Source organism: Aythya ferina (assembly GCF_964211825.1).
Source record: "Aythya ferina genome assembly, chromosome: 2".
Lineage (NCBI taxonomy): Eukaryota > Metazoa > Chordata > Aves > Anseriformes > Anatidae > Aythya > Aythya ferina.
In genome coordinates, this window is record NC_140297.1 from 156,950,753 (window position 1) to 156,973,675 (window position 22,923).

The 22,923-nt window shown below is 40.2% G+C and overlaps 1 protein-coding gene across 4 annotated transcripts in view; it reads right to left on the bottom strand.

The window, feature by feature from the left end:
* The window catches only part of TRAPPC9 (trafficking protein particle complex subunit 9), a 453,395-nt gene that overhangs the window by 312,597 nt on the left and 117,875 nt on the right, over window positions 1-22,923 (bottom strand). For all 4 annotated transcript variants that reach the window (XM_084509339.1, XM_084509336.1, XM_084509337.1 and 1 more), the window contains one exon: window positions 175-317. In XM_084509339.1, the coding sequence (XP_084365465.1) occupies window positions 175-317 (143 nt within the window). The remainder of the gene's footprint in view (window positions 1-174; window positions 318-22,923) is intronic.

A 22,923-nucleotide genomic window follows, 5' to 3' on the forward strand; every position in this document is an offset into this window, starting at 1 on the left:
TCTGCAGTTAAACGAGGGTAAATCCCCAAAGAGGAGGAATTTTGAAAACTAGTTGACAAAACTCTTTGCCTACATGATGATGATGACACTGAAAGTTTCCACCATGCCCTTTAAGTTATAGCCAATATAAAAGAGATGATAAGTCACATATTCAAGAGTCAAAGTAAGGCTTACCTCGTTGCTGGAAGGGTACTGACACGTGTGAAGAAAACAGACGGCTCTACTTCTACATGAAGACCCAGTGAAAGGTTCCTGTAATAGCCTTCAACGTGTCCTGGTCCACCAGAGTATTTAAAATTCAGAATGGCTTCCAGTGTCTAGAGAAATAGAAGTAAATTACTGATTAGCTATGTTTCGCTGCTGAGCATTTCAAAAGTACAATTAAATTACACCACAGAAGTGATAGAGCAACAAAGTTTCTATGCCATCAAGAATTTGAATTTGCCTTCCTAATCCATCCACTCCATTGTATCCAAAAAAAAAAAGGCAATCAAACAAATGACTGCATCCCTCAGTTGATTTTTTGCCTTAATCCTTTCACAAGCTTACAAGCACAGAACAAAATCAGCTGGACATAATTCCTCCTGGAGTTTATGAAATGATCCGCTCTTTCACACTCTTAAAAATATTCATCACTTCATTACCTTCTTAATCAAATGGGTAACTTAGAAAGTTTTTGCCTGTAGACAGATGGAGAGAAGTTATACAAAACTAAAAGCATCTGCTCTTGATACATGTAAGTATTCGCTCATCTCCACTAACAGCCTATAACAAAACTGTTGCCCTGACACAGCGTACGGACCTCATCTTTCCCTGGTGTTCATTTTAGAGAATTACCACTGTATGCTGAACTTTATGTCAGCTAGGACAGCAGTTTCTAAAAAAGATTTAGAAACAATGTCCACCTCCTCCCTGGTTAGCTTTTAGCTTGTTTTTTTTACAAAAATACAGCACACAGACACAAACACACACCCCAGAAAAACAACCACCACCACCAAACCCTCCAAGACAACACCCTCTGCTAGAAACCATTCCTATTTACCAGATGCCATCAAGCCTCAGATGATCAAAAATCCTTTCAATTGAAGATTTACCAGACATTTATGAAACCTGTCAGTTGGATTCCTAAACCCGGCTGAAGGCACAGAAGCACTAACACAATCACCATCTTAAAACAACCATAACCCAGCGCTTTGAGGAACACCAAAATCAAGAGTTTAATGTTTTATGGCATGCGAGGGCTGAAATGGTTTGCACATTTCCAGCTTGCTTTGAAGTAACTTGAAGTAACTCTACTTCCTAATTAAGTCTGATTAAAATTCACAAGAGTCACCTTACAACACAATCAAAAATGTCCACCGGGCACTCTGGACATACCCGTCTACTCTGTTTATGTCAACTCCTAATTTGCAGTTAATGAACTCTGGTTTACGTTATGTCAGGAGAGTTAATCAATATTAAATACAAAAATTATTTATATAAAAAAAAAAAAAAAGCAGAAACCCATTCAAAACGGGCTTCATTCCAATTAACCTGCTGGTGTATTTCCTACAGACCAGAGCTCCGCAAGCACGGGGATCTGACACTACCGATGTAAGTAGTGGAATGTAAGAACGGATTTCAAGTTTAATTAGGAAATCTTCTGTGAAAACTCTGTGGAAAAGCCCCGTATTCTTGCTGTAACACTCCGAGTATCCTGCTTTGGGAAGCTACCGTGGTTTGGGTCCGTGGCTCATTCTGCGTTGGACTGGGTAAAGAGACAGGGTTGGTTTGAAAGGTGCTGGGGTATTACCACTGCCCATGCAAAACCCTTCCCAACATCCCATACCAAATGAAAACACTCAAGGAAAGGCCACAAATTACAAGCATTACGTGCCATCAATTAGTACGAGGCTTCAAAGACATCATCGTCATCATCATCATCATCATCGTGGTCCCTCCTGCAGTGAGGAATTGGTCGCAGAACCTTGCTGGTGACCCTGGGTGCATCTCGCACCCCATGCTAGAGAACAGGGCAAGGATGCCCAAAAGGTCTTCTACCAACCTCAAGAGCAGGAGGAATCTCTTCTCACCCAAAATATAAGATGCAAGCGGGGCACTTGAGAGATTTGGAGTCCCACGGAGAATTTCAGAGCACTGAACCCCCTGCTCTCTCCGGCCCGGGTGTATACGGATGTGTAGATTGGGAGCATGATTGAGGAAAACATTTTTTTCTGGTGCCTTCAGGCGATCCGAGAAAGTTTTTATTACTTAGGATTCATCTAATATCAACAGGATGTAAAAGAAAAAAAAATTAAATCTCCTTTAAACTCCTCTACGCACACACGCCTTGGAAAGGACTCCACACACAATATGAAGGATCGATTTTCTATCTCCAGGATAGAAAAAAAAAAAAAAATCCTACACTTTCATAAGCTTACAAAGCTCCAATTTAAAACAATTTCCCATTCCCTCCCACAGCACCTCCAGAGAAAGAGGCACTAAATGCTACAGCCATGGATTTAACTACTGTTGTATGCTTACTCCAGCGGCCTTGTCAAACCTGCACTGATAGTCCAAGCTGCACATCCTATTAAAAGTTTATGAATATAAAAGAATTTCTTTGATTTATAGGGAAGGGAAGGGAAGGGAAGGGAAGGGAAGGGAAGGGAAGGGAAGGGAAGGGAAGGGAAGGGAAGGGAAGGGAAGGGAAGGGAAGGGAAGGGAAGGGAAGGGAAGGGAAGGGAAGGGAAGGGAAGGGAAGGGAAGGGAAGGGAAGGGAAGGGAAGGGAAGGGAAGGGAAGGGAAGGGAAGGGAAGGGAAGGGAAGGGAAGGGAAGGGAAGGGAAGGGAAGGGAAGGGAAGGGAAGGGAAGGGAAGGGAAGGGAAGGGAAGGGAAGGGAAGGGAAGGGATCCCAAGTCTGGTTTAAAGACAAATCCTGAAGGTATGAGAAACGTTAAAAGAGTCATTTTCTTTAAAAAAAAAAGAACCACTATTGAACAGAAGCAGCTGATATAATCACCAAGGAAGTTACCAATGATGAAATGATACATGCAGGAGATGAATGAGTACTCAGGAAACCCGAATCCATAGTGATATATTTTTAATGAGCAAACAATCAATAAACAATTCACATCCTTTCCTCCTCACTGCTGCAAAACACTTCTTTGATTCTTTATTTTTGCTTTCATGAAACTTAGAAAGTGTGAAACAGGTCAGGAGCTGTTTCGGGTTGGGTTTCTATCTCCCATCACCTCTTCTGCTTCGTGATTTTGTCTTTCCCTATTTTTGTAAGCAAAAGTTTAGCTTCATTCCTAAGCCCTTGTACTAGCAACGGCAGTAACTCAGATTTTATCCCTGTATCTTGTTACTAGAAGAACCAGAGGATTCTGTTTTATAACTCCTTACCCACAGCACTGCATCACCACACATGCTGCATTTTGTGTTTCAGACAGCACAGATCTATTTTGTCGATTTATTTTTTTTTTTCCCCAAACTGGAACCTTAATGTTTTTATAAATATTTATTAGCAATGTTTTACATAATTAAATCAAAACCTCAGCTTTTATAACAGAGGCTCACACACACTGCATTTTCAGGTCTTTTCTGAATTCTGTTAGGATAGCAAAAATGACACGACACAGATCTTAACATTTTATACAAGATGAAATGCCAGCACTTAGCTACAGGCAGTTTGCTCCTGAGGCTCTGCAGATACTGCCTGCAATAACCGTGAAGAAAGACCAGAATGTAACATCGCAGGCTCCCCATTAAGACTTTTAAAAAAGCAGCATGAGGAGACTAAAAATATTTAAATTCCGAATATAATCTTCTTTCCATTTCGGTTTCTGAACTCATTACAGAAAACAACTCCTACTAATGAGCATAATTTCTCCTGGGATTAGGGCTTGACATTTGAAAAGTAACATATTCTAGGTGTGTAATCTTCACATCTACCTTCTTCTCTTTTAAATCAAATTACACGCACAACAGTAAACATGTTTTCCTCCCGGATCCCATCATGCTCCTGATCTCCTGCATCTCAGCCAAATCAGTGAATGCAATAGCAGGACACGCTCCAGAAGGAGAGGATGAATTCACGACTGCTTGGCCAATCTGCCCGACTTCCAGCCCCTTTTCTCGGCTGCCTGGATGCCTTTTGTTTTCTGTTCTGTTTGGTTTTACTTACACAGAGTTGTATCGGGAATTTCAGCCGCCTAAGAAGGTTGTGTAACTAATTAAACGACCTGGCAGTGACAAAGAGAGAACAAGTTTCTCAAATTAACCTCGCTCTTTCCACTAGCAGCAGAGGACCCTGGCAATGAATGAAGTGGGAAGAGCAAAGAGCTGGCCAGCTGAAAGCTCGAGGGGCAGCGCTGCTGAGTCGGTTCCCATGTCCTCACCTGCATGGGGGCAGCAGTTCTTCTGCACCGTTCCCATCTTTGCCATCAAAATTACCTAGCCTAAGCATTGCTGGACAAAAACAGAATCAGAGACTGCAAGCTTCTGAATCCAAGTACCTGGAACATGCTGCTCCACCAACACGATTCATACAGAAAGGCAGACACTGAACACAGCTGGATCTTTTTCAGGAAAAGTCAAGAATGTGAGCACTGGGAGGGGATGGGGGCATAGATACCTACGCAGCTGAACCCAAGAAAGACAGGACCCGAACACACCAAGCTTCCAGTCCTTGGACCTGGTGGTGAATGCAAACATCATGTCCAGGTTTAGGCCTGCTCTGATGAAAAGATTCAGTCCTGCAACCCTCGAGTTAGATGACACCCAGAGAGCACACCAGTTCTGCCTCTGCATTGATTTGGTTACCAGAATTTACTTAAATTAGCACTTTCTGAGTTTTAATTAACAGTAGTCTAACAAAAGACAAATGCTCATCATTTTTTGCTTCTCTCTCCCATCACTGAGTCCCTGATTTCACATGGTAACCTGGCAAAGGACAAAGAATGTATAAAAGTCAGACTTAACAGCAGCGTTGGGAGAAATACCAGGTGCCTTTATGTACATAAGCTGAATATTCTCCTGCCCACCTGTACTCAGGGAGGAAAAAAAAATTCACCTGCACACCACTAAACAGGAAAAGCAGAGTGCTGACGAGCTGGGAGATTCTGCAATTCTCATCGGCAGGACAACAATCTCAAATCAAATCAAAAAAAGAAGTCCTCCAACTAAACATCCGTAGTATTGTGTTTCTGTTAATTTCTGTCGATGGGAGCTAAGCAAAGAACGGCATTACTGAAATCTCAATGCTCCTGTGACACACCTAATGATTTCTTAGCTACACACACTTCTTAACACTCACAATTTTGACCAGTCTCTTACTGCAAGATGCAGACCGCAAGGGGTCAGGTACTGGCATCTTCAAAGCCTCTTCCATGCAGGAATCCACATTATTCCCTCCACTGAGATCTTCCTTTACTTGAAATACTGGTATTGAAAGGAAATTTGAGGGGAGAAGTGCAGTGTGCTATTTGTGATATGGAGAGCACTAAGCCTTTACCTCACAAGGTTTCTTTCAAGCTGAGTAATATTCCGAAACTGGGAATGAGTTAGTCCTCCCTGATGTCTTTAGGAAGCAAGGCCAGCAACACAATTCTGAGGCTACCTGAGAAAGGTCAAGGACAAGAACTGAAGATCCTTAATGGAATACTTTAACAACCACATATGAAATCTTTCTACCTGAAGAAAACATCATATCATAGTTCACAGATACTGCATTCTATCATAAATTGAAATTTTAAATTGAAATAACCAAAGAGAAAATTGTTCAGTGATATCATGCAACTTTGCAGCAAGAATTCTGTTCATTGCTCCCTCTCTCTCTGGAGAATATTAGTCTTTTCACTTATGGCTACCCTGTCTGATTTTCTGATACACAAACTATAGCTGCTGTATGTTTTTCTGGGTTTTCGAGATGATACCAAAACTCTTCTTTTTTCAGCTAAAAATAAACAAACTCTGTATCTTTAAGGAGAAAGTAAAAAGCCATGAAAGGGAAGAAACTACCTCTCCATTTTTCTGACTGCAAATGATCGAGCAAATCCGAGCCTACTGGAATATTTGACCGCATCAGAATTCCTAATCTTCCCCAAACGGGAAAAGGAGATGATGTTCCTTAAAGCACCAAAGAGTAGAACTGATAGCCAGATCCCCGCTACATGCATTATGAGCAGGATGTGCATATGTAATCATCTTGTAGTGCATATGTAATCAGCCTGTAGGACCGAGCTGCAGCAAGCAGTCTCCATACTAATTTTTTTTTTCCATGCACTCCATTAAGCACACGCGTGGCAATTACAGAAGCGATGATAAAATTCTTAAGAACTGATAAGCAACGAAAGAAATGATGCCACTGCAGTAAATCAGATCTTTACGTGTATAAATACGAACCCAGCCCAAATTGCTAGTGCTCTTACACCACTTTTTTCAGTCTGAAGGAATATTAAGTACAATTTTTTTTTTTTGCACGTGTTAATCAGGTGAATTTACACAGCTCGCCCATGAAACAAGGTGCCTGTTGTGCTCGTGCTCTGGTGCAGTTTTACTCCAGCACACCTACTGCATACAGTGACTTTTAGGAGCAATTTTTGCGGCACACAGATGTTTATCTAGCTCATCCATCTACATTTATGTCTAGTTAAGCCCCTGAACAATGAAACTGCTGCATCCCTTTGTAAAAATAGCACAATGGCAACAGCAAGGAGCTGAAGCTAAATATAGCTCCTGCAGGCACATGCCGGGAATTAAAGAGTACATTTTCCCCTTCCCCAATCCTAAATCAGTAAGCTGCAGCAAGGAATCTCTGGTGAATACACACAGGAGCTCAATAAATCCCCCTTAAGCTTACAAGGCATATTCTGAATCTGTGCTAGCTAAAAATAGCCGTGTTTATAATGAGAATGGAGATGTGAGCAGAATAAGATGAAGTCTAAAGGCAGGCACACTATAGCCTTTCTGCATTAACTAACAGGGTGAATCAAAGGTCACCCCAACAAACAGATAGGGAGAGGGACAGACCAACGATAATACTCGACCACCTTTTATTGAAGAGCCTTCATCTCACGCTAAACCATGCACTTCCTAATCGCCTGTTCCAGCTACACGTCCCCAAGTTATTTTCTCTGCATTTTTAGCTAGAACACAAGTTGTTGCTTCCAAAAGACGGGAAAAAGATAGGAGCACAGAGCATTATTTCTCTGGACAGTCTTCCCTCCTAGGGCTCAGTCGCCCTCTGGGAACACTGAAGCAATACAATGCCTACTTTTTCTTGTAATATTAATCACAGAATTCTGCTCCCTTTAATTAAAGAGGCCTGCAGCCAGGCCTGCAGGGCAATAATATAGCAGCCAAACGCTGATGCATCTTCACAACTGCCTCAAAAGTTTGACCTCTGTCAACTTAGGTGTAAGACCACTGACCACGGCTGTCACAGCATCTCCTTCTCAGTCCAGACGTGGATGAGAAACCAAAAGGAATTTAGATGCAAATAATTTTGATTTGGAACATTCCCACCCAGAGTTTTGCATCGACACAAAGTAGGAAGGTTCAAAAGGAGAGTTAAGTGCAGGGATGGATGCTGACACACAGCTTCCCACACGTACACCCTTTGAAAGGGAAATGCTTTCTAGTTGAAGACCCACAACTCAGCCTGATTCTCCCAGCAATGGCCATATAAGATGCTAGTTGCTGTAAAGAAGCTACAGTACATCTCTGAATGCATTTCCTCACTGAAACCAGTCCTTTACGCCCTGTAGCAGGTCCCCAAATGGAAAGGTATGAGAAGCTCCCTCATGGGAGGTGGATAAAATGGTACAAAAAAGACAGGGAAAGAGTCCAGAGGAGGGCCACAAAGATGATACGAGGCCTGGAGCATCTTCCCTGTGAGGTAAGGCTGAAAGACCTGGGCCTGTACAGCCTTGAGAAGAGAAGACTGAGAGGGGATCTCCTCAATGTTTACAAATATCTTCAGTGTGGGAGACAGAGGGATTTGACCAACCTCTTTTCAGTGGTTTGTGGGGACAGCACAAGGGGCAGTGGCCACAAAATGGAGCCCAGGCAGTTCCGCACCAACACACAGAAGAACTTCTTCATGGTGAGGGTGACGGAGCACTGGGCCAGGCTGCCCAGGGAGGTTGTGGAGTCTCCTCTGGAGATATTCAAGGCCTGTCTGGACGCCTACCTGGGCAGCCTGCTCTGAGGAACCCGCTTTGGCAGGGGGATTGGACCCGGTGATCTCTTGAGGTCCCTCCCAACCCCTACAATTCTGTGATTCTGTGAAATAATGAGATGCGATAAAAACACTCACAGCCCCAGAAAGAACATCAGCACAAGGAGGAAAACAAGCCCTGCACAACTGACGCCCTAGTTAAGAGTGACACATCTGATCTGAGCTGCTACTCACCCACCAGCAAGTTCCCTCTCACTTCACAGAGACCGAGCACACCGCTTTTTTTTTTTTTTTTTAATCATCATCCACCACATCTTGCTTCTGCAGACCCAGCCATCAAGTATTAACTTTCAGTGTGGATTTTGGACCAAGCAAATGAGAATTTTAGAAAGTTGTACAACTCTGTTCACAAGTGTGGGCTGCAGCTCCAGCCTCCCACCAGCCAGGGGATGGAAACGCCACCACCCAGCCCGCCTGGGCTGCAAAGCCCGCGAGCCTCAGGGTAACTCTACCAAGTTACACAGTTTTCAGTTTTTCAAGCTGCACACTTCTGCTGTTTCACACTTCCTCAACGCCAGCCCATCCCTTCTCCGTTCCTTCTACTTCTACCATGTTCTTTGTGAGAAACGGGAACCAGACTGCACAAGCAGTGGGGTAAATCCAGAAGCCACATTTTGTTCTGCTCTCTATTCCTTTATTTCTTATATTCCTAACATTCCATCTGCATTTTCCCATTGCTATTCCAAATTAAATTCACATTTTCACACTGTCTCATCCCTCCAAGATCTCTTTCCTGAATGGTGATCGTTAACTCGGAGCCCATCATTGTGTATTTGGAATTAAGGCTGCATTTTCTCCAGGCACATGTGGATCAGTACCGACCCTCACCTCAAATTTTAACAACCCACCTCTATCACAGGATACTCCCGTCAACCTTAAAAGTTGGTTATCATATATGCTACTCTTAATAGCCTGGATAAAATCCTCAGCCCCAAATTACCCAGATTATATGAATGACAAAGGCACAATAATGATCCCTAGAAACATGCTGGAGGCGACTTCTTAGTGAGCAAATGGCCCGTTAATTTTACATTTACCAAGCTCTTGACTCCTGATGGGACCTTCTCTTTTACCTCACAGAATATCTGTTTCTCTCAAACAGCCTTTCATGAGGCTTTAGGTACTTTAGGAATCAAACTAAGCAGTAATCAACAAATTTCCCTTTGTTCTTGGGCTCAGCCTACACTTTGAAGAATTCTGATAGATTTGATAACCAATACTGCTTTTCACAAAGGAAATACCTTAACAATATCCCAACATACATACCTTATCATAAAATCTGCTGCTACACAATGAAGCTTAACTTTTCCAAGTCAACAAACTGTCAAGACACCTTAGATATGAATACAATATGTCAAAGAAGGAATAGCTCCATGCATCCCCCTATGGGCATATGGCCTGACACAGGTCCAAGAGAAATTTAGAGTTTCTATTTTACAGCACACAAATCCATCCCACAAAAGAGCACGCAAGAAGTACAAATGGTTTCCTGAAGATGCCAAATCCATTCGCTGCTCATGATGGTCTGAAGAACCCAGCTCCATCCACTATCCGTACACTCACTTTTTATTCTGACTATTGCTGTATTGTACTCTAAATAAAAGCAATACCTACACCCTCAAAAGACAAAACAAATTGCTGCTGCAATGTCTGAAGTACCTTAAAAAGAATGCATACATCTAGAACATCGGAAAAATTCTACTCGACAACAAAAGATCCTTGAAATTGAGTGATCAGATTTCCACATGAGAGCTCTTCTGTATGCCTGTGATAAACAATCCTCAATTTTTTCAGGAATTCCTGTGATTAAGAGGGATAAGCCCAATTAATTGATTGTTCAAAAGTAGGAACAAGTGAAAAAGGGATTTTAAAACTGGGATGCTTGAACAACTTAATCAATAGATCTGTTTATTCAGCACAGCCATTAACATAAAAATATGGAAGACTGAATACTTCAGATTTTTCAGCTGCTCCTCGGGTTGGAAATAGAGGCTCTAGCAGCACAATCATTTTTAAAATCTGTAAACTTATTGAGCTAAATTTATCACTGATTTAATGAGTTTTATCTGGAATGAATATTGCAAATTCCTACTCTTAACACGATGGCAAAAACTAACGAAATGAAAACATAATGAAACTTGTTTTCAGAGATTAAAGCTTCAGAAATCAAACACGCCATATTCTAGCTAGAAATCAGGTCCCAGAGTTGCAGAACGGCAATGCCTTCCATTCTAATCCATCTGCTTTCTTTTGCTGGGCATGTTATCCCGCAGCTAATATGCCAAGCAACCAAGCATTCACTCACATTATTAAAACATACAGTTCTCTCAACAAACACAGTGTTACGTGACTTCCTCACTTTTTTTTCTTTTTTTTTTTCAATATAGGGAATTTGGACTTAGCTCTTTAGTAAACACTAGAAGATAATTGCAGACATGAATCAGAAGTAGGGATGACACTAAAACTCATTTCCTCTCTTCGCTGATCCCATTTTGCCATAATTCAGCCAGGTAAACGTGGTCAAGGCCAATGAGCTCCAGCACCACTTCCTGCTCCGTGTCCCATCTTCACTAAAGCTTCCTGAAGGCTGAGCACAAACTTTAAATTCTGCGAATGGCACAACAACAGAAATAAAGTTCTACAAAGGCAAAGGTCTTAAAGCAGATGAAAGGCATCGCAAAATGTTTTCTCAGAAACACAGATTTATAAAGGGCTAGTCACTGGCAATTCGAGCACTGTGTCAGACTGGTCTGCAGTATGTGTTTATTATTGATTTCTGAGAACGATCTTGCAATTCAAACAATACCTGGACCATCACTGTTTCAATCTGCCACTATTTACCTATTTGTATTCACACAGACTAGTTCTGCTTGAAAGGTAATAGAATATCCTATTAAAATAACATAAAAAAAAACAGGTTTTAATGTATGTTGATGCTTTTTTTTTTTCCTTTTTGAGAAATACTTTCTCAACATCAACTGGAGGTCTTTATAATTAGGTTCAATAACACCGTGAACAAAAGAATTAATTAGCTGAATCAGACATCTTTTCCTGAAGAAAACATGACAAATCTAATTCTAGAATCTAAGCTGTAAAACCAAGTAATGCCATCATACGCCAACAAATCTGGAGAAGTCTCCACTTTGCAAGAGAAGAAGAAACACAAAATCTCCTTTCTGTGTGAAAAGGCAGAGGTCAGTCTTTCACTCCTTTCTCTTTTTTTTCTTTGAGAGACTCAGAGAAACACGCTCCTCCACCTTCCAAGCACTACCCACACTACATAAAAATTCAGCAGAACGGTGCCATGATAGCACTTCCTTCTCTTGGGTCAGTGGTGAACTGACCTAGACAAATTCTTAAATTTCAAAGTTTTCCTGGAAAAAAAAAAAAAATATATATATATATATATATATAATATATATATATATATTTTTTTTTTTTTCACATTCTGTACAAGTAAAGATGTATAAACGTAATACATATATATTTAAGCAACTGGTGCCTGATCTTTAAATCACTATTTTGATTCTCTTAGGGACGCTAACTTGATTCCCAATCTAAGTGGTTAGCACACACTTAAAAGGATTACAAATGCTTATTTAAAAAACACACTGACTCAGCTCACTCAGAGAACTTCATAAATATGCAGCAGGAAACTCCCCAACAGTGACTCATAACTTCAGAGGTTTAAAACAGACAAATAATCATGAAATTTCCAACTGTTAGTCATACTTGATTAAATCCTAAGCCAAAACCATCCTGCTTCTGTGAATCCCGCCTGACCATCCATTAAGTTCTACAGAAGTGAGAGTCCTATGGGAAAAGCAACAAACATCATGTAACAGGGAAATGAGTGCTAATTCTTAACAGCTTACATAGAAAGATTGTTTCGTATAAATATACGTTGGAAAATAATTGCTTCCCTTACAACTGATGCGTGGGTGGATTTTGTCTTCAACTTACTTTCAATGACTGGTCTGAAAAAATTATTTTACCAACTTTTCTCTAGAGAAGAGAAAAATGAAACTTGATCAGAGGACATGCAACAATCCTGAAGTTTCTTCTCCACAGAAATCTATTCATATCTATTTATTGTGCAGCTTGACAAACCTGTGTAGTTCCTAGTTAGAAAATGCACTGACATCTTCCAGCTAACATCTAGGAGAATATGTTGCATGATATTCAGAATCATAGAGTATCCCAGTTGGAAAGGAACCATCAAGTCCAACTCCTTGGTCCACACAGGACTACCTAAAAATCAGACCATGTGTCTGAGAGTGTTGTCCAAGCGATTCTTGAACTCTATAAGGCTTGGTGCTGTGCCCACTGCCCTGGGCAGCCTGTCCCAGTGCCCGACCACCTCTGGGTGCAGAACCTTTCCCTAACCCCCAGCCTGACCCTCCCCTGTCCCAGCTCCATGCCATCCCCTCGGGTCCTGTCGCTGTCCCCAGAGAGCAGAGCTCAGCGCCTGCCGCTCCGCTCCCCTCGTGAGGGAGCTGCAGGCCGCCATGAGGCCTCCCCTTAGGCTGCTCTGCCGCTCCTCAAACATCTTCCCCTCCAGACCCTTCACCGTCTTTGTAGCCCTCCTTTGGGCACTCTCTAATAGTTTTATGTCCTCCTTATATTGTGGCACTCCAAACTGCACCCAGTACTTGAGGTGAGGCCACACCAGAGCAGAGCGGGACAATCTCTTCCCTTGACAGCCTAGCCCCAGGACATGGCTTGCTCTCCTAGCTGCCAAGTCACACTGCTGGCTCATTTAGAATAAATGTTTAACGGCTTCTTTCTAAATATCATCATAGTGTTCCTATTTGGTCTTGAAATGAAAAAAGAAACATCCTTTTAAAGTTTAACCGTATTAAAAATATACATAACTACTATAAAGACAGTGAGTTCTGTGAAATGAACAAGAACGCCTCAACCTCTTCCTTCCAAATCTTGGTAAAATACTGTTTGCTTGTTTGTTTGTTTTTTATAGAAACATTAGTTATCATTTCACCAAAAGGCAACTTCATGTTTGCACAATGTAAAACCATACAAACGTAAATTAATATTACCACACCATCATAGAAGTCTAAACATCTATCCATCCCGTTGTCACTGCAATGACAAAACTACTGCACTTGAGGCAAGGAAATTCATAGGGATTAATTTTAGACAAAAGGATCAGATATTACCCCGTACTTCTAAAAATGTATAAAACATACCCAATAACCAACAATTCCAATTTGGAGACAAATAAAAAGTGGCAAGTAACAGAATTATGACTGGGAATGGTGATGAATGGGATTTACATTTTTTTATCATTCAAATTCATTCAAACTGAATGATGGTGCTTCATTTCATTCAAAACCAAATGAGAAAAAAAAATATATATACACACACACACACATAATATATTTTTAAAGACAGGAATAATTACACGAAAATTGGGTTTGGTTAAAGTATCAAAATACATACTTTAAGCTAGTCAGAAGCCCTCTTATGCCCCCACCCCTCTTTTTTAGGCTAAATGATTAAAATCAGATGATAGTTCGATTTCGTTTCTGTTAAAATATATGCTCCTGCTCCCTTCTGATTCAGAGACTCATTTCTTTAAATTGCCTACTGAGAGGAATTATGAGCACAGAATATGACACATCCATGCTCTATTAAGCATAACTTTTTACCGAATGCAGTTAGAACCGCTAACATTTAAAGTCAAGAACTATTTATCAATAAATCTGTATTATTCTCTCTTTAATAGAAGATAAATTATGGTCAAAACTGGATTTCAAAGTCAATCAAACATGAAGCGTAATTACTGGACTACATGTTCTTGCATCCAGACAAGTGTCACACCCTGCTTTGAGAAATAATAAAATCATAAAGAATCGAGTCCTTCTTGTCCATCTCTACCATTTTAATTTTATCACACCAAATGGTAAACAATCTGTTTGGCAATTTATAATCTATTTTTACCAGGTAACACGAGGGTAAGTTTTCCCTATTGAAATAAAGACACATAAGAACTCTGTTTAAATATAAAAAGCCTCACAGCTTTAATATGGGAAAAGTGTAAATTACTCTACGGACTGTGCTGGAGGGTTGATTTGTAGTTGTTTGCCTAAGGCAACCTATCTGCATTCAACACTTATCAGAGAAAAATCGAGCTACGTGGATTTAAAAAAAGAAAATTGAAATTAACTTTTCCAAAGAAGATAAGTCCAAATGAGTTGCTCTGAAAAAATATGGTTTACTATAGATATATGTAATATTTAAAATATTTGGTACTAAAATTGTGCAAATGCAACCACGGTAGGCACAAAATGTTAAAAGGAAAATACCGAGGTTTAAAGTCCCAATGGATAAAGTTAACCACGACATTATGATGAGACCACAAGTCACCCAGAACTTCAAGACGGAGTTACCGAAATCGGAAGACATATTCCATCTACTAGTAGCCATTCAAGTCCTTAGTACCAGATTCAAGACAGTCTGAAATAAAATCCCCCATTTCTCCTCAGAAGCACTGCTAGGACAGACATCCTATCCTTAGCACAACCGACTCACTTTGCATAGCAGCATTTTTTTGGGCCAATTTAGTTTCTGATGTAGATACGGTCTACCCAGTCAGTAGACAGTTGGCGATCTGATCCTTGCTATTCCCCAAAGTCTCCCTGGCTGCTGAGGTCTTGGCTTCCTGACAGCAGAGTTCCCATCCTTTCAGCCATCCCATTTTCTACTCTCTCACCTCTCACTTGCAGTTTTTTCCTCCTCAAGCCTTCTGTCCCACTTCCCCAGACAGCCAAACCTCTCCATCTCCAGAAGGTTCGGGACAACGCAGCCCGCAGCAGGCAGGACACAGCAAGCACGGCCCTTCTAACCTTCTTCGCTCCGACCCAGCCAGACCCTTGTAGAGCAATAAAATCTCCAACTACTCGTACCTGAATATACTTGTGCTGGGTTTTGTAACACAGGCCAATGACTTTGCATTTTTAAGTATTATAAATGACATGTGCTACGACCTCACCACTTTACACCAAGAAAATGGCATGGAAAACAGTCAGCACCATTCTAAATATATCCTCAATTAATAAAAATAAATCGTTCATGTCCTCAGGCATGGAAATACAGCATTTGTGCTTGATTTATGAATTCCTCGTCCATCGCTGCCTTCTGCTTCACTGCTCTTTTTTAGTTAGCTTCATTAGGGCACCCACTCGGGTTGGAGAACTCGCAAGCCTTTGAAAGTATACAGCAGTCTTGCAGGTCAGGTTTGAGCCAACTGTTTCACTGACCAGAAGCCTCTCATATTTTGAGGAAAAGTTACCAGAAAACTTTCTTTATGCCTTAATTCTGCTCTCTTCTAGTTTATTTCTTTCTGACGAAAGATATATTCTCCACATCTAAGGATGAGATAAAGGAAGAGATCTAAGGATGAGAGAAGGAAGTGTTCAAGTAAGATTATATAAAAGCAGGGTACAGCTAGGCAGTATTTTAGTGTTTGTCACTTTAATATTTCAGATCCTATAGACAGGAAAATGAGAAGGAAAAATGATGACTCTCAGAAATTTAAATAAAAATGGGGTTGCTTTTGACATACAAGAATTCCACCTTCTCCATTTACAGGATTGCCACTTGTCTTGAATCTTGTCACGGGAGACTCCCAGTTTTGATAGACTTGTCATGTGCCCTGTCAAACAAGCTTGCAAGATATTGTAAAATTTGTAGAGGGAACTATCTTTCTATTGTGGTGTTGGTATGACAGCTTTATGAATGACGTCAAGGAGAAAATGTTGTTCTATGCAGCAAATATATGGTGAGTTATTACACGCTACTCACCCTCCATCCATATTACTCAGATGCTTCAAGCCTTGCTCTCTCATCTCCCATGTCATACAAATCAAGTTTTTTACTTTCTAATATACTAACTTTAAAATATAAAGAAAAGCCAGTCCAACATACAACTTAAGCTTGGTAACCGGAGAGAGAATAAGTAGCTTTTTAGCCATTTTCCATATAATGGGGATAATAATATAAACTTAAACTACCAAATGTGCTAGAAGCAGCTATATGTTTTCACTGGTTTGCACCAACAGTTCAGATACAAAACCACATTTTAAAAAGTTAATGATCAGTACAATAATGTAAAATATAGATACTTTTCCATTTCAGATCTTTTGCATCAAAAGAGCCAGCTCCTGGTTGTCACTCAGTACGTGCTAGGCTACATCTTCTTCAAAAAAATATTTCAGACTGTGTGTTTTTAATGCTTATTTACTTTTCTTTCAGTTAAACAAGACCGTTATATAGCAAACCCATTGCTTTCCCTAGGTGGACACCTGCTCACCTGAAGTTACTGAGATTCACTGAATTGATATAAAGGCAAGTTGTACCATAACCAAGACACAACGTTACCAATGGAACACACCGCAAAGAAAAGTTAAGACTTCATACTAGTTAAGAGTGGCCTCATGCAGTAAACAAAACAGGATGCCTACCAAACAGAACAAGCACACAAAGTACTTCCCAAACTACTCTCCCAGTCACAAATAGCATGAGATTCCTTGAAACAAAGGTGGATTTTATGTATTTAGTAACCCCCACTGAACTTCTCTTCTCTGATCTTACTCAGTGTTTCTCTGAATCCAGAAAAACTTTTACTGTCTCTCTCATTCAAGCGTTTCTTCACATCTTCAAAGAATTCCAATATGTGAAGCATATGGACTGTGAAGCACTGACTTGAAAAGAAAAATAAACAGCCTTGTCCCCAGTATATAAGACACGCTCATGCGTCCACTAATTCTGTATTACAATTTCTATTCAAGTGGCCAACAGAGCCATCAGGCTTAGCAGTACACAATGTCTCCGATCTGGAGCTCAGATATTGGCATTACATCTGCCATCTATCAATCCTCGAACACGAGGATGGCTTGAAACAGGAGCTGACAAACTACAGTTGACAACTTAACCATTACACCCTTCAGTTCACAAAGGCGCTCTTGTTGACAGTACTATTAACTTTGTTTATTCCTACCACATTATTTTCTAAAAAAAAAAAATGGACCTGAGAAAATCCTAACAAAAAATGTTTCCAGGACACTTTTGAAACATGTCATTTTGCTTTTAATGTGCTCCCTTGCTCCCTGTTTAGACATGCCTGTTTCTTTTGTCCCTCTTCTTAAGTCTTTCCTGATCGGTAAAAGGTTCTTCTTACTGAAATGCTTTTATAGGGTGGTATTAAAGCTTTCCAGGCTACCTACCAATATTTAACTCTCAGTTGCTGTTTCATGTCTTTTTAACAACTTTTCTCATTTTTTGAATAGCTTTAAGAGGCTGTGCGCCATTTCATCTGCTGCTGTTGCTGTATCCAAGCATACCACAGTCCTTACTACTAGGCAGCACTTCAACTTGACATTTTGAACCAGGTCCTACATGTTCCCCAGAAAAACGTCAAGACCAACTTTCTCTCACTGCCTTTCTAATCCGCTGATCCATAAACCAATGGGTCTGTGAATTCAGTCCATGTCATGTCCCAGTGCAACTCTTACAGTTCTTACTGCTGTATCCAAACTTCGCAGCCTCACTAATTTCGCTGAAGATCCTGCGATCAGCATCACGCTGGCCAGTCTGTAGTACTGATTCACTACAACTTCTTCCTACTTAGGATGGAAAATTCAGCCCTGGAATTCCATAGTATTCATTGCAGCTGTCGCCAAAAACGTTCTGTGTTACTCAGCAGCACTGTTGGTTCACTAATCTCATTTGCTTAAAGCATCCCCTACTTCATAGGACCACAGCACTATCAGAAAAAAACCTACTGTGCATTCACTCGAGTGCCCACCATTGTAATGCGGAGGAAATATTTAGAAATTTTTAATTATGCTACCAAAATATGTAATGTTCTGCAATTCTGCTAAACAGAATGATCTGGTGCAGGGCAGTAGTGGACTTCAAACCTCAAATATCTGCAGTCCTGGCTAAAAGAACTCCTCACACCACCACACCTCACTTCTGGAATATCTGACCTGTGTTCATCAATAAGCCTGTAACGACATGATAGCTCACAAATACATCATTAACTTATTTTAACTTTTTACTAATGGAACCCACAAATATACCTGCACTTTTATGAGCTATTATACCAGTCAAAACATAAAGAGATGTGACAGACAATTCAGGTACGCAAAGTTCCAGGTCGCTGATTTCTCTACAGAATATTTTCTTCTATTTCAAATGATCTGTGAAGTCTGTGTCAAATGTTTTAATGCATTACAAAAGCTACTCAAAAAACTCCAGCTTGCTACTGCTGCAGACAAACAGCACCACACGGAGGAGAGCACCAGAAACGAGAGACAGGACAGCAGTTTGGTTTTGTGTGTACTACTTAAAAATCTTTTCGTTTAAAGATAAAGCCTCTTTCTCACAAAAAGCCCAATATTCAACATATGAACTGCAAATGTCCTCCTTTCAAATTTTCCTAATATTTCAACAGCAAATTGCTTGTTAATTTCACGGTTACAGAAAGTAAAATTTTGTTCTGCTGGTAAAATAGCAGTTCATTTGAATGACCATGATGGATACTGTAATAAGTGTTTTGCATAGCAATATTTTCATGTTTTAATTACACACATATTTAGTAGAGCTCCTCTGATGTTTTTCCCTGTCAGCTACCAAAGGATCCATTTTTCCAGTGGTACTCGCAGCTCAGTCTGACAGGAACATTACCAGACTGCTCTGACAAGAAAATAGCAAACAGTGAGGGGGGAGAGGGAAGGAAAATCAAATACTGGAGGGAAAGTTCTGACTGAAGGTTCTTTTACGTTACTTTTTCTGGTTTTGGATGCTTGCTGTGCCCATTTACAGGTTCTGGAGGGCTGACCCATGCCGGACACGGCGCCATGGCAGGGCCCAGCTAAGCCCAGCCCCAAGCTGGCGGCGCCTCAGGGAAAACAGATTTCCGAAAGGGCAGAGCGGGCACAGGCCAAGGAGAAGGCCCAGGGCAAGGGAGAAGCAGCAGAGGGCCCAGGCCCCAGGAGGAGGAGGGCAGGAGGGGCTCCAGGCCCACAGGCAGCAGGGATTCCCCGGCAGCCCTGCAGAGCCCCCATGGAGCAGATCTCCACCCTGCAGCCTGGGGAGGGCCCACGCTGCAGCAGGGGGACATTTCCTGAGGGAGCTGCGGCCGTGGTGAGTCCCCACAGGAGCGGGACTGAAACCAAAGGCTTCAACGTGAAACCTTTGTGAAAGCTTCACAACACCAAGACATAAAAAGAAGATATTTTGTTTTTCTCTTACAGTGACCTTACATAAAATTTGCAGTCAGAAATTCAGAATACTGTGCTACAGACTATCTCCCCTAATTTGTTCATATTATGAACTAAATTCATTCAGTGTCACAATTCTTGACAGTCTCGAGTGCTTCTTCACTGATAACGTATAGCCTAGAGAAACCAGAAAAACAAGCAGAGAAGTTCTGACTGAAAATCACAACGGGAACTCAGATGTCAAACTGAGTTTCACAGATTTCAAACTGACAGATTAAAATTAATATTGCTTCCAATATTTAATTCACACTGCCTTTCCTAATATTCTGTCATTGGATCCTCTATTTTCTGTCCTTCTCAGGTCATTTGTTCTCCTGTCCCAGACCCTGTCCTCATGGAGACCTGCTGACTCAGCCTGAAGACAACCAGCTTGTCCAAAACATCATCAAATCGCAGTTAAATAGAAGTGGTGAGCCAGAAGAAATGTGCCTTTAGATAGCACTCACCTTTTCTTGTTCCAAATTTTAAAGGAACTATTAATGTTGTATATTTTTGCTAGGAATTGAGGCTTTACACGCTGGAAGTAGCAGAAGTTTGCAGGAGGCAGAAAACAGAATTATAAAGGGGCCAAAGCCGCTGAAAGGTTTTAGAATTGCATTTGAGATGTGGAAAAATCAGTATATAGTTAAAAAGGGAAAATACAGCCTAAAGAAAGGAAACTCTCCATCTTTCAGAGGGTAGCACGCTTTCTTTGAGATGAGGCATTTATTTCATATCCTCATGCAGTAGGTGAATACATTGCTGAATTGCTGAGCATTTTATTGCTGATGAAACGCAAAACTGGAACTCAGGCCCCTGCTCTTCAAACCTGGTAGTTTTCACAAACAGTGAAGTGTTAGCTTTAATGTTTTTGCCAAATTTCATTCGGATAATTATATTCCAACTAACCATTCCCATAATTTCAAATGGCCAGGAGTCACCAAAACAGATCACGCTACACCTTAGCTCTGAGACCAAGGAACTAGGAACTAGGCACAAGGAACTAGGTCACTGAGATAACAGCCACAGGTTGGCAGACAACATTACATGTCAGCAAAGCAATTCTGTGTAGGATAATAAAAAATAATAAAGAGCTAAGACAATGTTTTTACAGTGCTTGAAAGTATATGAGATGTCTGCAAATAGACAGGTGCAGTCTGTAGACTGCACTCATTAACCCAGAAAATCTGAGTTTTAGTTTAGACAGTGGCTCCTTTTACAGGATTTATTATAGATTTACTAACAGTAGTGCATGATACAAAAGCTGTCTTCCCAGTGTAGTTGCCCTCTACAGTTTGGCCAAAGGAAATGCTCTTACGTGTGCATAATCTCTGTTTTCAGAAAGAAGAGAGAGGAATAAGGATCTCTCTTCCATCTCCCATGCACTGCAGGAAAAACCACAAGCAAAGAAGTACTACACTTCTTTCACAGAAAGAAGACAAATCATGTTAAAAGAAATTATACAGAATATATTTTAATGACTGACCATGGACAAGAACTAAAAATGTTACAAACTGAACTGTAACTGAAATGTAACTGAAAATGGTTGAATTAAAAGCAACACAGCTGCTTAACACCTATTGGGGAAAAAAAAAAAATCTGTTTAGCTTCACAGAAGAGTTGAAACTATGATATCAAAGGTAAAATGACAGGGACAAAATAGGAAATGATATTTTCACATCACAGGTATTTTTTGTATCAGGAATTCAGTAAGTTTAAATTAACATTGCAGCAGAACAGGAATGTTTTTATTGTTTAAAATAAATAGGGCAAAACTAGCATTTGTATTAAGGAAAGAAAAAGGCAAGAACAAAAGTAACAGCAAATTTCTCTTTTTGAAATACAACAGGAAATTTTAGAATTTACAACACAATTCTTAATGTTATCAGTGATATACTGTATCTGAAAAGAACACGTAGGGTGTAAACCAGGGAAATAAGAAAAAAAATCTTAATAAATTTATTTACTTGAGATTACTTTTAAGCTACATTTTGCATTGGCATTGTTCATATCTTACTAAAATAACCCATCACTCATCTGAAAAACGCATGTAACCCACTGAACCAGTGCTGCAGTACTTGTCATCCCACTATGCTCATTATTCAAGCTATAATCATTTTGCTGAAGCAGCTTCTAAAGCCCTCTCTGAGAAGTTAATACATTTATCCCAGGGTGTATTGGAGGTATGTTGTTCGCTTTGAAGTAGTAAGATGGTATCCAGCTTATCTTTGGGAATAAATTAAAACCTAATGTAATATTCTAAAAGGCTGGTTTCCTTTAGTACAGAAGAGATCATCTCTCTGTTTTGTGACTACTCTATTCTCGATGCACCTCAAATTTACACTTCCATTTGATATCACATACATAAAGCCATCCTTTCAAGACTTCACTAAAATTGATCTTTCTTTGCTGGCTAAGGTCTCTCCCCATCAAAAACAAGATTCACCTTGTTCCTTAGACAACTTACCTGTATTTTCAGTAAGTAACACCTTATTCTGTCAAACATTTCAATAATAAATGAATAACACATTTTATTCCTGGCACACTAGATTGACTTGTAAAGAAGGAGTTAACAAGAAAGACTATAAACAAAATTTGAATATATTTCTTAGCTCCCTCTTAACACTTCTAACAAGTTATATTAAACATTTGCAGCATGACAGCGAAACTGATTGCTCTGCAATATGATATCTCTTATTATAAGCATTTTACATTTTTATTATATCCATTTTTAAAAAGCATGCTAATGCTGTATTTGCTGTAAATGCAATTCATTCATCTGAGACTCATAAGAAGTACCTACGCACCACTTAGAAAAGAAATGAATTTTATAGTGCTTTGTTCAAGTCCTGAAAGGAACTCATGCATTCTGATAGGATATTTACGTGAACACAAAATGATTTGGGGATGCTCACCTTGATTATAAAGAGTACGACTCCAAAAATCAGATACAGGCTCACAAAACACTGGACTTTCTAAAACAATTTTGTGTTTGTCACTGAGCTTTGATGAAGACAGAAGCAAATTCATCTTCTGCCTGTGGGCACTTTCATAGCATCACTCTGATGGATTTCCTAGTCCAATACGGCTAGGAAACTTGAAATTCAGACAAGGAAAAAAATATCTGGAGTATTACTGATGTAACAGCTCATCATTAAGCAGGCTACTGAAAAATTCTAATTACATCACTCAACAAAATTATATTGCCATGCTGTCACACTTATTTTAAAGGTACTCATCTTCAAAGCAAGTTTGGTTTGAGTTTTTCCACTGCCAGTCCTGTTCTTCACATCTGGAGTTTGCTTGACCTCTCACGTCTACAATAAACTGGAATCTGGGAGTAAACTGAGTCCCAAACCTGTTTAAGTTTGCGGATTTGTGACATGTCATGGTACCTTGCAGAAGTCACAGCCT